The sequence below is a fragment of the Stenella coeruleoalba genome, assembly GCF_951394435.1.
Source record: "Stenella coeruleoalba genome assembly, chromosome: 2".
Taxonomy (NCBI): domain Eukaryota; kingdom Metazoa; phylum Chordata; class Mammalia; order Artiodactyla; family Delphinidae; genus Stenella; species Stenella coeruleoalba.
In genome coordinates this window covers 36373418-36389254 of record NC_137147.1, presented here as the reverse complement: position 1 = coordinate 36389254, position 15837 = coordinate 36373418, and the positions used below count along the sequence as shown (strand labels likewise).

The 15837-nt window shown below is 53.3% G+C and overlaps 1 protein-coding gene across 4 annotated transcripts in view; it reads left to right on the top strand.

The window, feature by feature from the left end:
• Positions 1-15837, top strand: part of PLEKHG3 (pleckstrin homology and RhoGEF domain containing G3) — a 42440-nt gene that overhangs the window by 13118 nt on the left and 13485 nt on the right. For all 4 annotated transcript variants that reach the window (XM_079912565.1, XM_079912563.1, XM_079912564.1 and 1 more), the window contains exons 2-3: positions 13451-13831; positions 14999-15096. In XM_079912565.1, coding sequence (XP_079768691.1) covers positions 13490-13831; positions 14999-15096 — 440 coding nt within the window. In that variant the 5' untranslated portion in view covers positions 13451-13489. The remainder of the gene's footprint in view (positions 1-13450; positions 13832-14998; positions 15097-15837) is intronic.

The following is a 15837-nucleotide window of genomic DNA, read 5'->3' as shown; positions in this document are numbered from 1 at the left end:
CCCATGTTGTTCAAAGGTCAACTGTATTTTATTTCCATTCAGTACTTTTTCAAAGTCTTTTTCAGATTTTTCTTTTATTTCTAGCTTTTGGAGTACCAGTTTGTTCCCTCTTCTGACTCGCTTGTCATGGTTTGTTTTATTGTGTGGTTTGTAATTTTTATACTGATCTCCTCTTCATTGGGTTGCAAAGAGTGGGATGCTTAAAAGCAAGGTATTTTGGAGGTCTGCACTTATTGTGATGATGAGGTCCAGGACATATCAAATGTGTGGGTGAGTGGCTGAGGTGGGGTAGAGGAAAAGACTGGCAGAGGAACTTTGCATGTCTGGCTGCTTCCTGTCATACAGGTCTCTGCCGAAGAGTCACCTTTTCAGAGCCTTCCCAGGCCTCCCTAAATGTCTCCAGCCCCCAGTCCTACTGCCTTTCTTCCGTTTTATCTTATCACTGTTAACGCATCTCTATTCAGAAATATATTAGCTATTTGTCTATCTTTTGTGACCTTCCTCCATATTGGAATGTAAGCTCCATGATCATAAGGATTTGTCTTTTTTTTTTTTTTTTTGGCCACCCCACGTGGCATGTGGGATCCTAGTTCCCTAACCAGGAACTGAACCCGTGCCCTCTGCATTGGAAGCACCAGAGTCTTAACCACTGGACCGCTGGGGAAGTCCCCAGTAAGGATTTGTCTTATTCACTGCTACGTCCTCAGCACCTGGCATGTGGTTTATACTGTCCATAAATTTGAGTGAGCTTGAGTAGTCCTGTTTTTAGATGGAAGTCATCTGAGCCCCGATGCCGCAACTTTCAGCTGGGCTGAGTCTGACCAGGCAGCAGAGGTGAACAGTTTGCCTCTTCATCCCCAAACCTTTTTCTGGACCTCCACTGGAGATGTCTTCTTATCCCATTATAAGAGCCCAGAAAATACTATCCATCCTGCGTGCTTCAGCCTTCTTCTGGCATGAGTTCCACAGCTGCTAAAATCAGTAGTAGGGATTTGAGTGCCAGAAGCCCTGGGGGAAGAAAATGCACAAAACCCTGGGAAGATCTGGTCCTTACCTTTAGGAGGCTGTGATTGAGTTAAGAAGACATCACACCAGAAAATAGGTTAGGACGCTTGCCCACTCAGTGAGTCTGCTGTGTAGATTAGCGCTCCTGCTATGAGCTTTCGGTAGAGAAGGCAATCTGCGTGCTGGCCCCTGGGTCACATGCCGTCACATAAGTGGTTTCTGGAGGGATCTATTTGCAAGTTACGAATTCCCAGGTGACTCCATTTTGGCCTCCTTCTGAGGTTGCCCCATGCTGTAGGAACTTGGTCTGAGCATCATAGTGTTACTTGTAAAAGGGCAGAAAGTGCCTGCAGGCGTGCCCGTGATGTGGGCTAAGGATGGCACCTTTCCATTCGTCTTTGGCTGTACCTCTTGGCCCCGTTGGTTTTGGGGTTGGGGAATGGTGACAAGCACTGGAATTCCAGCAAACCCTGGCTTTCCCACTTGCCTTGCTGCACAGCTTTCGGTGAGTGAGTAAATGGCTCTGCCTCATATGGTTATGGTAAGGAGAGTTCCTAGAGAATGTGTTCATTAGCACAATGCCTGCTACACTCTAAGAAAATGCTAGTAGATATTATTCCAGGCCGGCACCTTGGGAGCCACTTGTGCCTCAGTTTCCTGATCTGTAAAACGGGGAAATAATACCGAATCCTTGCCTGCCGCCCCTCCCCTCTGCCCCTGGCTGTTGTAAGGGTTAATATTCTCAGGCTCTGAGGTCCTGGGGTGAGGGAGGAGCTGCATAAATGGGTTATTGTTGTGCTGCTGAATGATCTGGCTTTGTTCAAGTGTCTTCAGTATTTGACTTCCTGCAGTTAATGTCCCCTGACTTTAATTGCTATAGATATTTGCATGTCCTCAGCGGCTGGCGGCTCTCACCTGCCCGCCTGTGACCTGGGTCCTCACCCAGCCAGGGACCTGCTGAGTTGGGGTGGGAAGCTCCATTTCCTCTGTTAGGGGCCCCCCAGGAGTCAGGAATGAAAGAAATGCAGAAAGTATGACCCACACGCGCAACTGATCCTGAATAGGACGTTTATTGAAGAGGTTTTGCAGGAGGCGGCGGGCGCTTTAATTCCCAAGGCTGTTGGTGGCAGCTCTGTGCTCGCCCCAAGCCTGTTAACTGCTTGACTGCTGGTGCTTAGGGAGAATGGAGCTCCCCGGCCCCACGCGGCTCTCCTGGTGCTCGGACGGGAGCCCTTTGGAGAAAAGCGGTAGGTGCCGGGCTGGGCCAGGCCATGGGGTGTGAGTGGGGCATGACCAGGACTATCCCAACTCCAGGCCTCCAAGTCTTGCCAAACTCTTGTGAAAAATCTGGCTGGCCACAGGCTTTGGGGCAAAAGGTAAATGTCTCCCTTGGGGCTTCAGAAACTAAGGATGGGTGTAGGAGAGTTGGTCTCTTTTTAATCCTGTCCTGGCTTCTTCCAGTGGATTTGTCCATCGAGGCCCGGTAAGAGCAAGATAATCCTGTGTTCCTCTTAGAGGCGATTGCAAGTGGTTCTGCAAGGGGCTTCGGAGGCGCTTCTGATCTCTGAACACTCGGAGTTGTGTGGTGAGAGAACTGGGCTGTTCCTAGAGGGACCCAGCACGTACTGGGAAAAGCAGAGTTGATCTCCCATTTCTTCCTGAAGTTTCCTTTTCTCAGAATCCACAGAGGGTGGTTATTTTGGATAAAATCAAGGGCTGGCAGTGGAGCAGGTGAAAGGAAGTTCTTCCCCACCCACCCTGTCTTTTCCCTGGTGCCCAGGCCGGGGCAGTGCCCACCACTTGCAGAGCTCTGGGCTGCAGGAGCAGGGAGGTCAGGGGGCAGATTGCCACTCTGCTTCGGCTTGACTTTCAGCCCTGAATCAAGGCCTGGATTTTCCAGGAGCAGGACTCTGCTGCCTGGGCCATGCCACTCCATGCCATGTGTGTACCCGCTCGTCCAAGAATCTGGGGTTTGGTGACAGCTGCCCCCCCGTCTGAAGTCTGGTCTGTGTAACCTCTCAGCTGAGGGAGAAAGCTGCTCTCCTCCCACCAGGGAACTGGTTGGATGAGTTTTCTCGGGCCTCCCTGGTTGAGGCCCCTTAGAAGGGAAGGCAGGGACCTGGGGGGGTGGGGGCAGGTGCTGTGGGGTGGAGAGGGGCCCTCTCCTCTCCCTCTCTCCTGCAGTGGGATAGGGATCCCTGGGGGACAGGGTGGTGCAGGAGGCCCTGCTCTCCAAAGGGCTGGCTGCCTTTGAGAATTGACCTTGTGTGAGACTATAAGCTCTGACTTGGAAAATCCACTTTCCTAACATGTCTGGGTCGGGTGCCAGGCTCAAGGTCAGCATCCAGGGCAAAGAGGAGGTGTTGGTTGGAGCTCTTCTCTTGCTGTTGTGCCCGAGTGCCAGGGAGGACCAGGGTGCATGACTGATGGTAGCAGTTCATTAAAAGGGGGCTGCTCACGTTTACGCACTTTTCCGGGTCTGGGTGCTCTTGCTTGGAATTGGAGACCAAGGTGCGTTTGGGGGAGCCTCCCTAATTCTCATTTGCTTGGGGAGGGAAGGTGAGACTTTGGGGAAGGGAAAAACCGTCAGGTGGTAAGCTGTACACTGACTGCTCCCCCAGGCCAGCTGGGAGCTGCTGTTCTAGAATCACAGTGGGAGATTCCCTCTGGTTAAGCCCTGGTATCTCAGTTCCTAGACTTGGCGTTCTCCCCCTGCTTTTAGGAGCATTGCATTTATGTGTAGGTTCATATCTCCACATTTATTGGGGGCCTCGTTTCTTCCCCCTTCACAGGGGTTGGGATAGGTGTCATACTTCTTTCTAGCATATGTTCCCTGACTGTCTCTTTCCTCCTTGAAGCTCTCTGTAAACAGTCAGCACCTTCTTGGGCCTCGGGATTCTTCATGAACACGCTGGCTGTATAGATCCCTGAGGCCATAGCCCCACCTGGCGGTCTGTACCTTTTTAGGGCAGTTTCTCACACCTTGTCTCCTGGAGTCTCAGTGGTGGTTCTTCCAGGCCTGGTCTGGGTGTGCCCTTCCCCACAGTTCCTTCGGTCTGTCTTCGGCCTGCCTTCCAGCCTCGCCACTTGCTGCCAGACGCCCCAGGTCCTTGAGTGGTCCAGGTCCTTTCGGGACTCCACTGTCCCATGCTGCCACCCTTGCACCAGATGCCCTCAGAGCTCTTCTTCACCTGGCAGAAGCTTACTTATCAGTCAAGACTCAGCTAAAACTTCACCTCCTTTAAAGCTGCCGGGTCCCCCAGGTGGCATTTGCTACTCCCGCTTCTGTCAGCGGAGTTTATGTGTACTCCTGTTTCAGCACTTGAGGCACTGCTTTGTGGATAATCTGTTGATATAACTATTTTTTAAATTATGATTTTGTTATTATTATTATTACTTTTTTTGGTACTGTGTGGCTTGTGGGATTTTAGTTCCCTGACCAGGGATTGAACCTGGGCAGTGAGAGTGCAGAGTCCTAACCACTGGACTGCCAGGGAATTCCCCAGATATGACTATTTTTCCTTCTAGAATTCTCTTCCTCAAAGATAGAGGGGCAGTGTCTTATTCCTTTCAATATCCCTAGGGCCTAGCTTCATGCTTGGAAGTGTTGAGTGATTCCCAGACTGGAGGCTGTCTTGACCTCCCACATGGCTCCAACACCACCCTCTACTTCCTTTTGTTATTATTATGTGGGATCTTAATTCCCCAACCGTGGATCGAACCTTGCCCCCTGCAGTGGAAGCACGGAGTCTTAACCACTGGACCAGCAGGGAAGTCCCTGCTTTCTTTTGTTATTGATGTGCTTGTCTCGTTTCCTGGTAGAATATCAGCTCCTGGGAGTGGGCTCTGTGGGTGATTCATTTCTGTGTCACCCACAAGGCTGCAATGTCCTTGTGCAAAGTAGATGCCTGAATCTATGGTTCAGTGAATTCTGAAGCTTATGACTTGGGACGGGCCAGCAGTGCTAATCCCTAAATGAGCGGTAGACCCTGTGGTACAGGTGGCTCACTGCCCTGCTCCCTGTCATCCAGCGAGTTAGGAGCAGAGCTAGCCCTGGTTTTGAGCTGTGCTGGCTGGAGTCCCAGGGCTGTTCATACACATTCTGCTGCTTTGCCCTCTTTGATATTCCCTGTGACTTAGGAAATGGGGCTTTCCCCAGTACCTTATGTCTTTGTGACGTGCTGGCTCTCCCATGTGTCCACCCTGGAGATGGACTGTGTTTTTTCTTTAAAACCCAAGGACCAGTGTCAAGGATGGTTTCTACTGATCACTTCTTTGTGCTTTTGCTGCCTCGCATCACCTTCCATTCTGTTCCTCCTCAGGCCTGTTGTGCCCCATGGCTTTGTTCCCCTCCTAGCTGAACATGCCGGTCTCTACCTGTGGAACCCTGAGGAATGTGCCCTGCCTGCTACAGCAAAGGACTGTGACTCATACTTCATCCTCTGGTTTGACCTTCTGTGGGGCATAGATATCAGACTTTTTCCTTTCCAGCCTAATTGCTTTATGTTTGCCCTTATAATATCATGGTCCGAATGTATGTTGGGATCATAGATGATGGATGATTGGTGGGGTGAGTGGGGAGGGGAGGGTTAGGTCATGCTGGTTCACCAGGTTTAACCCATATCTTTACTATTGATTTGAGATGTAGGTCAACTTTTCTAGGCACACGTCAGAAAAAATCTCTTGTCCTGGTGCCGTGGAGCAAATAGTGATTCATCCGTCGTCCTCATCGCTCCCATTTATGGGGGGTTTACTGTGTGTCAGTTGTACAAATTGCTCTACTTGTATCATCTCAATCTTGGAGACCAGCGAGGTTGGTAGTACTGCTGTGCTCATTTTACAGGTGAGGAACTTGAAGCTTGGTCAGGTCAAGTGACCTGCCCAAGGCCACACACAGCCAGCAGAACGGAGGAGCTGAGGTTTAAACCACATCTGCCTGACTGCAATGCCTGTGAATCCGTTTAGTGCATTTAACCTCTGCTCTGGACTCCCACGTACTCACGTACTTGCTCATTCTCTCCTTCTCTTCTGACAACTCAGATCTAGTGGGTCCCTGTGTTCCCACTTGCTTCCAGCTGAGATTCTCCAATGCCTTTGAACCTGTTGCAATAGTAAATGCTGCAACTCTTGAAAGTGTGGTTCAAGCCGAGAGGACTCCAAACAAGCAGCCCCTACAGTGGGCAGAGGGGGGCAACTAGATGGCTCATTTGTAGCGTTGGGTCCCTGAATTTTGCTGGTAAGGAGGGGTGGTCCTGTGAACCTTTTTGACCTAGAGATGAGAGAGGTAGGGTCTCTGGGAACACTGGAGGTGTCTATGATTTCTAGCACAGTCTTTAGCTCCTCCATCTTCTGGGGACATTCTGTCTGTCGTTTTCTTTCTTAGTTACAAGTTGTGCTGGGAGCAAGCTGACCTACCCTGGCTGAGAGCAACAGCAATTTCTAATCAACGTTAATTATTCTCATTTGCCTTCGGTACGTGTTTCTGTGAAACCTCCTGGTGGACTGCTTTTCCTGGGGTATCTGTAGGGCCATTTTATTGTAGTCCCTTCTCCAAACTGCAAAGTGGTCCCTTGGCCACTTTCCCCTTCTCCCAGTTTTTGTGGCTGGTCACTTAATGTGTGGCATGGCAGGGCAGCTGTACCCCTGCTCCAGTCCCTCGTCTGGGGCTAGGGTACGGGACTGCTGGGGTGAACGAGCAGTCACTGCTCCTGCGTGCCTCTTGGTGGATCGGAAACTTGCTGGCAGTGACTAATGTGGAAACTCATTAGACTAGGAGGAACGGGCTCAGGTCTTGACTTTGACTACTGTTTATCTTTCACCTGACTGTGGGAGTGGTGAAGCGCTCTAGGCACAATCCCGTAGGAATTTATTGAGCATCTAGTGTGTGCGTTGCCTTCTGGGGGTGAAAGAAGGCCCAGCCCACTGGGTTTTATTATCTAGTCTGGAAGGAAAACTTGCACATAAGAGCCCCCAAGGACCAGTGCTTTATGTGACACTCAGGCTCATTAGAGTTCGAAGAAGTGCATGTGTATGAGTGTCCCATGGCTGCTGTAACAAACTGCAAACTTAGTGGCTTAAAACAGCACACATTTATTATCTTATAGTTCTAGAGGTCAGACGTCAGTCTGGGCCTGCATGGCTATGTTCCTTCTGGAGGTTCCAGGGGAAAATTTGTTCTCTTGTCCTTTCCAGCTTCCTGAGGATGCCTAGATCCTTTGACTTGGGGTCCCTTTTCTCCATCTACAAAGCCAGCAGCCTAGCATCTACCAACCTCTCACTCTCTGTCCCTCTGCTTTTGCTGTCACATCAGCTTCTGACTCCTGCTGCCTCCCTCTCATGAGGACCCTTGTGATTACATCAGACCTACCCACGTAATCTAGGACAACCTTCCCCATCTCAAGATCCTTAACTTGATCACATCTGCAAAGTCTCATTTGCCATGTAAGGTAACGTGCGTAGGCTCCTCATATCCAGGGATTAGGATGTGCATATTCTTGGGGGAGAAGCATTATTCAGTCTGCAATAGTGTGTGTGTTGGATGGGTTGGTGATGGTTGGGGAGGCCTTTCTGAGGGAGATGATTTGACCAAATTTGTGTAGGGAGAGAATGTCTAGGACACCTTCCAGGTTTGAGAAGCAACATGAGCAGTGGTTGAGCTTGTGGGTGGTGGGGACAGTGAGGTGTGGGTGAGTGGTCCTCCCAGTGAAACAAGATGCCAGGGGCTTTCCTTTCCTTCCAAGGCTAGGCCGAGGGAGTTTTTTGGACTTCAGTCTGTGTGTCCAGACTCCCTCCCAGAATTCAGGTGGGAAGGCTCCATTGGCAACCAGAGCCTTTCCTTCCACCACACTTGGTGGCCCCTGCTATTCCTGGGTGGTAGCAAAAGGAATTCACGAGGGAAAATGAATTTGAGCCAGCTGGCCTGGGTTTGGGTGGCCCAGAAACCCTGGTCACACTTTGCACAGCCTCTGTGGCAGCCACGTTGCTCACATTGAACACAGTCAGTCCTTAGGGAGCCTTCCCTTGCCCTCCCTTAGGGTGCGTAGGGCCCGGGCCCCTGAGTCTCTGGGGAGGGACAGGAGGGTCAGAAGGAGAGGGGCAAAGGCCAGACCCTCTCAGGGACCCTCCCCATCCCCAGGAAAGCCTCGATGGTGTGGTGAGGGGTGTCCTCAGCTGGTATGACCTCAGCCAGCTCTACTCACCATCTGCTGGCCGGGGGAGCCGTAGGAACAGACCCTAGAGAGCCCACCTTCTGTGGGGACAGCGCTGGGCAGCAGAGAGAGAGAGAGAGAGAGAGAGAGAGAGAGAGAGAGAGAGAGAGAGAGAGAGAGAGAGAGTGTGTGTGTGTGTGTGTGTGTGTGTGTGTGTGTGTGTGTGTGTGTGTGTGTGTGTGTGTGTGTGTCAGAGGCCTGTGGCTGCCCCTGTTTGGAGAGCCTTTGGAATATCTAGCAGGTGTCGGTAGTTGGGAGATGAAAGAAGGTCAGGAAGGAGGGCCGCGCAGCGTGCAGCCCCCCGAGCAGGGAAGGACTTGGCCCGCTTGCCGTTACCTGGTGATTCCCTGGACTTTGGAGCAGCTGCCTTTGGGGGAGACCCCTCTCTCAGTCCCCGCCCACCTCCAGAGCAGGTGTGGCGCTCCGCCTCTTGGGTGTGGGGCAAAGCGGGGTAGGTGAAAGGATGACGTCAGCCGCCTCCGCACCTGGACCCAGCCTCTCCGAACCAAAATGTTTTCTGGGGCGTCTCCAGGGCGCCGGCCTGCACAGCCTCCTCCCGGTCTCCTGCCTTCTCAGCCCAGTAGCCCCCGAAGGAGGGCCGGAAGGGAGTGTTGCTGAGCCCTGGGGACTCCCTAGGACCAGAGAAGCAGAGGTTCTCCGGAAGGTTCCAGGTGAGTTCCCCACTGGGACCGTTCTTTCTGAAGCTGGGGTGGGCTCAGGGAGCAGGGTCCTACAGCCTTAGTGACAAGAGGCTTGAAGACGGAACATGGGGGCTATGGTGGGGTTTGGATCGTCATTTTTTTCTGTTGGAGGCAGGAGGCTAGGTCAGATTGGGGGCACGGTGCTGAGGCCTCGCGGGGCGGAGGAGGATGTGGGACTTGGCCCCGGTCAGCTGTGCTGGGAATCCAAGGGGCCTGCTGCAGCCTGCTTGCGTTCCTGCCCGGGGATGTTCAGGGAAGGTCCCCGTTGGTGGAGCCAATAACCTGGAGAGGTGTGGGTGGAGGAAGGGTGTGGATTAAACTTAGAAAAAGTTATTAAAGAAAAAAAAAAGGAAACTGATCTCCCTCTCCTGTGCCCCAACCCTTAAAGGTGCGTGTTTGAGCAGCTTATTGGGAAGGTCTTATCAGAAAGCAGCTTATCAGAAAGGTCCTACAGGACCCTATCAAAGAGAGCTTCCCAGGTGTGGGAGATACAGAGTTTTCTAGAAGACTGACTCACTGACTGATGATTGACTGGATTGATTTGTGTTGAAAGATGGAAGAGGTCACTGCGGAGCGATACTTAGGGAACTGGAGACTAGTGTGACGGAACGGGGTGGGCGTGGACATCTGACTGCTGTCTGTTAACTTTCTCTCGGCGCGCACTGCCCCAGCGGACAGTGTCTTCCAAGATGAGTTTGAAGACCTGAGTTCTAATCTTGTCTTTGGGGTGAATCTTACCATATGGGGTGATGCTCCGTGGAGAGGAAGGAAAGATTGCCTCCGCCCAGGAACACGTGGGCCGGTGCTTCCGCCGTCTCTGGGAGCCTGAACTACACACACAGTAATGGTTGGATTGGGCTTTTAGGACCAGAGTGCACTCACATTAGGTGTGATGTCCCTTTTCCCTCTCTGTCTAATGGTGTCTGCTAACAGTCCCACTTGGACTCTGCCGTGTCTGCTCTCACTGCCCCATTTGCTGTTCATCCCTCCCTTTCTGGGTCTCTGTGTTCTTTTCCAGCGAGAGCGAGAGCGATAGAGAGCGAGAGAGAGGGGCGGGGGAAGAGAGAGAGCGCCTCATGAGCCTAGGTCTCCTGGTCACTGTAGGGCTTCTCTTGTCATCCGAGCAGTTACAGTCCGATCCCTATGCCCTCGTGCTTCTTCCCCTCTCCATGACCTGTAGTCCTTTGACCTGGAATCTGTATTTTTCTACGTTGTTCCAAGGAAAGGGTAAATGGGCAAATGTCACATAGTAGGAGGTCTAGAAATAGCCTTAAGGAATCTTAAGGCTATTTAAGGCTCTCTCTCTCTCTCTCTCTCTTTTTTTTAACCTCCATTGGCCTTTGTGGGATAAGTGAAATGTCACGTTAAAAGCCCTGACTTTTATGTCTTAATATGTCCCCCGTGGCTTATGCTGAGGCAAAGCCATGGCATCCAGGGCTGTGACTAATCGTTTGCTGCGGTTCTAGCTGCTGTGAAATCCATCAGGGAGGCAGCCAGCAGCGGGCAGGGGCAGGAGAGCATGCACACTGAAGCCTGAGTGCCTGAGTCCAAATCCAGGCTCTACCGCATGCTACTTCTGTGGCCTCAGTTTCTGCATCTGTAAAATGGGGATAATAATAGTACTGACCTCATAGAAATGTTATGAGATAAAAAGGTCTTGTTATGTCTACAGCACTTGGAACATTTTTAGCTGTTAGTCATTATGCTTTCTTTTAACCCCAGGAGGATTTGGGCATGGGCACTACTTTGAAAACATGATCTTGGTTTGCAGGCAGATGTCTGTGTGCAACCAGAGAAAATTTCTCCGAATAGAAAAGATGTTTTAGTTCCTGGGCTTTTGAAGTGTGCTTATGTTGCACCCTATGGCAACGGGGCCCCTAAAGAGTGACCCTCAGAAGGTACCCTTTAGAGATAAATCTCCCTGAGAGTGTGTGTGTGTGTGTGGGGTGTGTGGCTGTGACTAATCCTTCACTTTAAGGCCGTGACCTGACCAGCTGTGAAATCCATTAGGGACTTGGGCCTTTTCCGTTTAGCATCCCCATAGGGGCTGACTGATCCCAGGTTTGATCTGGGAAAGGTTTTAGGTCGTAAGTCCCTACCCCATTGTTCTAGTTGGGATTGACAGGCCTGGGGGGCTGAGGGGGAGAAGGGGTGGAGGGGCTGCGGTGTGCCTGACAGTGCACGTGCCTTGAAGGACACCAGAGTCCCACAGGGCTGGGGTTAAGGGCTGGGGCGGAGTTTGGGTCTTTGTCTCTCTTTGTGCTGAAATGACACGCCACAGGTGGGTAGAAATGACTAGCTGGTTCATTTTAAAGGCTCTTTTGAGGAGGTAGGAAAAAGCAGTGGTGCTGCATTTCCCAAGGGGCTCTCCTCTGAGATACTCAGTTTCACCAAGATGATCCTGTTAATTAGTCCTTTCATTGCACCTGGAGGGAGGGAGAACTCTGGACTGGCCCCAGTGCTGCCACTGTGTCTTCATCTGCAAAATGAGAGGCTCACATAGAGCACCTCGGAGGTGACCCCGTCCCCCAGCTGAGACATGCAGTGAGAAATTGCTGTGCTTGAGAGGGTCCTTGCTGGGCTAGCGTGCAGGCAAACAGGTCTCAGTGCTCCTGATCTTAGCTCAGTAGTAGCACATTATCCGCTTGCCAGATCACCTTTTAAGGCCCCTGCCCTTAGGTCACTTACAGCCTAGGGCAGGGGGTCTCACACAGAGAGTGCTACAATAGGGGTACCCCTGGGGTGCTGTAAGAGTACGTAGAAGGGGCCCCCAGGTTTGGTTTCTGGGGATGTATGGGGGGTGGCTTCTGAGACCCAAGGGTTGGTATAAGTGACACAGGTTGGGGGGCTGTATGGCGTGGGGTGGATGCGGAGGGAGTAATGGCCAGGCAGAGAGAACATTTGCCAAAGCCAGAGCCCAAGGGCGCTGGCACAGGTAGGGACACTGGTTCCAGGTTGGGGCACAGGCACAGAAAACCAGGGGGCAAATTCAAGGCTGCCAGAGTGATGGTACCTTCTAGACCCTTCTCCTCATAGCTCTAGTCTGTGATCTAGTAGCTTCTGATCCTTAGAACTAGAGGTGGAAGTCTTTGGGGCAGTAGAGGTGAGAGGGACGCTCTAGAACATTTTTCCTATGGAAACAGCAATCAAGTGAACATTCTGGAAAGTGGTGTTGGTGAGCTCTGGTGCTCTGGGATGGGGCTGGAGTGTCCTTGACCTTCCCAAAGCCCACAGCCACCACCCCACCTTCACAGACTTGCTGCTCCAGGCTGGCCTGCCTGTGAGCCACACCATCTGCTTAGGGAATAAAGTCCACCTGAGGCTATGTTTGCCTCACCTGGGAACAGTTTCCTGCTTGCTGTGCTGCCCTGATCTAGATCTAGCTGTGCTGAAGGGAACTTAGGGAGACTCACCGGTGGCTCAGCCCTGGGGAATTTCCTGTGCCCCTGGAGCCAGGGTGAGTCAGGGACCTGTACAGAGGGCTGGAGCTGGGGGCAGGGGGGGTAATGTGGGTTCAGCCTTTGTATCATCTCCTCTGCCTTTTCCGTGGGTATCCAGAAGGTTTCAGGTTCATGGTGAAGCCCCTGGTGGCCCCAGAGATTCTGCCATCCTGGGGAGCATCTTACCCTCTGGCACGTCGATTGTTAAGAGCCGGATCCTTGACAGGTGGACACTTGGGAAGTGCTTTTTTTTTTTTTCCCTCGGTATGCGGGCCTCTCACTGTTGTGGCCTCTCCCGTTGCGGAGCACAGGCTCCGGATGCGCAGGCTCAGCTGCCATGGCTTATGGGCCCAGCCGCTCTGCAGCATGTGGGATCTTCCTGGACCGGGGCACGAACCCGTGTCCCTTGCATCGGCAAGCGGACTCTCAACCACTGCGCCACCAGGGAAGCCCCGGGAAGTGCTTTTTGACACTGTTTTGATGGTTTATGGAGCCGTTGCTCTGTGCTGGGCATCAGGCTCAGAGCTGTACATCCAGCAGGTCACTGCATCTTCGGGGGCGCGGCCGAAGCTGAGGCTCTGGGAAGCTCGGTACTTTGCTGGAGCAGAGGCACTGGGCTTCGGATTCCATCACAAGGCACCCCGGACCGTTGCTCTGGCAGAGATGCCCTCTCTGCTTTTCTGGGGCCTCAGCTTTCTGAGCCCTTTATTGTTACTGGATGGGGTCCACCGTGGGAAAGACGGAGGTGGAGCGGTTGCAGTCAGGCAGGAATGTCACTTGGGCATCCTTGCAGATGCTCATACAGGCTGAAGGCAGGGGCCTCCTTGAGATTCCGAGCTGTTGCTTTTATAATTGTGGTAAAATACACATAACATAAAATTCTCATTTTTAAGTGTTCAGAGGTCTTAAGTACATTCCCATTGTTGTGCATCCTTCGCCTCCAGCCATCCGTAGAACTTTATCTTGCAAAACTGAAACTCTGTATCCATTGAACACTAACTCCCCATTCCCTCCTCCCCCAGCCCCTGGCAGCCACCCTTTTACTTTCTGTTTCTGCAAGGATTCCAGAGGTTTGCCCTTTGTCTGTCCCGCCCAGAACCTCCCTGGAGCGCCCCCACCAGGCAGCAATGCAAGGATGCCCGTCTCTGCCTCGCTCCACCAAGATGGCAGCCAGGAGCGGCCCGTGAGCCTGACCTCCACCACCTCCTCGTCAGGCTCCTCCCGTGACAGCCGCGGGGCCATGGAGGAGCCCAGCGGCTCCGAGGCTTCGGCCAAGAACGGGGCCGGCTCCCCGCGCGGCCGGCGTCTCCCCAGCAACAATTCCAGCAGCTGGCTGAGCATGAGGGGCCCCCTGTCCCCTTTCAACAGCCGGGCGTCGGTAGCGCCTGCGCACAAGCTCAGCTACGTGGGTCGAGTAGTGCGGGAAATCGTGGAAACGGAGCGCACGTACGTGCAGGACCTGCGCAGCATCGTAGAGGTGAGGCTCACCCCTCGCCCCCCGCGGGGCTTCGGAGCTAAGGTTGGGAGGGGACCACCCTCTCCTCTGGGGCTGGGGCTGGCCTCTGGCTTCGGGTGGCCCAGCTCTCGCGCATAAACCTACTTCCACCCAGGGAAGGAAAGTTGTCCCTGACATGTTTGTCTCCAGGAGGTGCTTCCCATGGAGTAGTGGGGAGGCCTCACGGCTCTGGCCCCGGGAAGCCACTGGCTGCTCACGCTGCCTTATGACTTGGGGTCCAATCAGTAGCTTGGGCCAGCAGAACTTCCCGCAGATGCTCGGGGCGTAGGCACCCCTGATAGGGAGCGGGGACAACTGTGCTTAGCGGAGACTGAACCGCAGTGAAGAAACTGGCTCTGGACCCCACCTGGCCCGCGCCCAGATTCCTGCCCTGTTGTTTCCTGCTTACGGGGTCTTGGGCACCTGCGTAAACCACCCCCACAGCGCCCAGCCTCAGGTCCCTCATCCATAAATTGAAGATGCAGGGCCATGTACGTGTGCTTCACACTGGGAGGCGCACTGGGCGAGGTGACCGTGGGAGGGAGCTCTCTGCCCTGCGGAGGGAGGTGTATTCATTTCCTAGGCCTGCCTAGCAGACAACCACAAACTGTGGCTTAAGGCTCATTAGTTTATCCTGTCCTGGTTTATGAGGCCAGAAGTCAAAAATCAAGATGCTGGCAGGGTTGGTTCCTTCCGGAAGCTCTGGGGGGGGGGGGGTGCGTTCCAGGGCTCTCCTAGCTCCCGGAGGTTGCTGGCAACCCTTGGTGTTCCTTGACCTGCAGATTTATCACCCCGTTTCCACCTCCGTCTTCACATGGCCTTCTCTGTGTCTCTCTGTGTTCTCTTATAAGGACACCAGTCACTGAATTTAGGGCCCACCCTAAATCCAGTATGGTATCATCTCAAGGTCCTTAATCGTTACATCTGCAAAGACCCTATTTCCAAATAAGGCCACATTCTGAGGTTCCAAGTGGATATTAATTTTGAGGGGGAATTATCCAACCCAGTACAGTAGGTGATGTCTGTGAAACTGTGTCCTAGCTGTAACATGCAGTACAGAAATGAGGTGTGGCTGGGGGAGAAGAGGGAAGACGGGAAGGGACAGGATTGTGCCTGGGAGGCTGGGCCCTGACGCCTCACTCCACGCAGGACTACCTCTTGAAGATCATTGACACGCCTGGGCTGCTGAACCCGGAGCAAGTCAGTGCCCTTTTTGGGAACATAGAAAGCATCTACGCACTGAACAGGTATGGAGCGGGCCTGACATGCACCATGTTCTGCCTGTGAGGCCCATCTCAGGGCCTAGGGAGGAGCCCCGGATGTCCCTGGTCTCGTGGGCTGTGACACGTGGGCCAGGGTCTGATCTCTGAGGGTGGGGAAGGGTGGTCCATCCCTGTACAGTGGTATAGTTAGCTCCCTGCAGGAGAGGGGGCCTGTGGGACCGTGTGCCCTGGGGCTGATGTGCTCATTTGAGGCCGTGTTCATGTTGGGTCCAGCCTGGGCCAGCGCCCCTCAGGGGACTGCTGAACCTTGCACGTGATGCCCTCTCCCCTGTCCCTTTGTGGCCCCTTTGTCCCTCTCATCTTGGTCCCCCAGTGCAGATCTCTTCGTTTCTCCTCCACCTTCCCACTGATTCCGTGGGAAGTTGGGGCTCCCTGGAGGTGATCTGACCCATTAGGGGAACACACAAGCCAGGCAAAGCGTGATGAGGGAGTCCGAGCGAGGCCTGGCGAGGGGCTGCTTCAGGGCAAAGGGGCTCCACGAAGATCACACATGAGTGGCTCCCGGCGCCCCCAGCCTCCCCAGAGAGAGGGCACTGGTCCGGAGGAGCAGAACTTGTGGGGACAGTATTGATAGGACAGGAGGAACCTTACCCCAGGCGCCTTAAGATGGGCAGAGGGACTTCGTGCTGGTCAAGCTGGGAGGGCAGACGGAGGTGAGACTTAGGCGGGGGGTGGGGGGGGTTGGGCAAAGAGGAGCACAGGAGG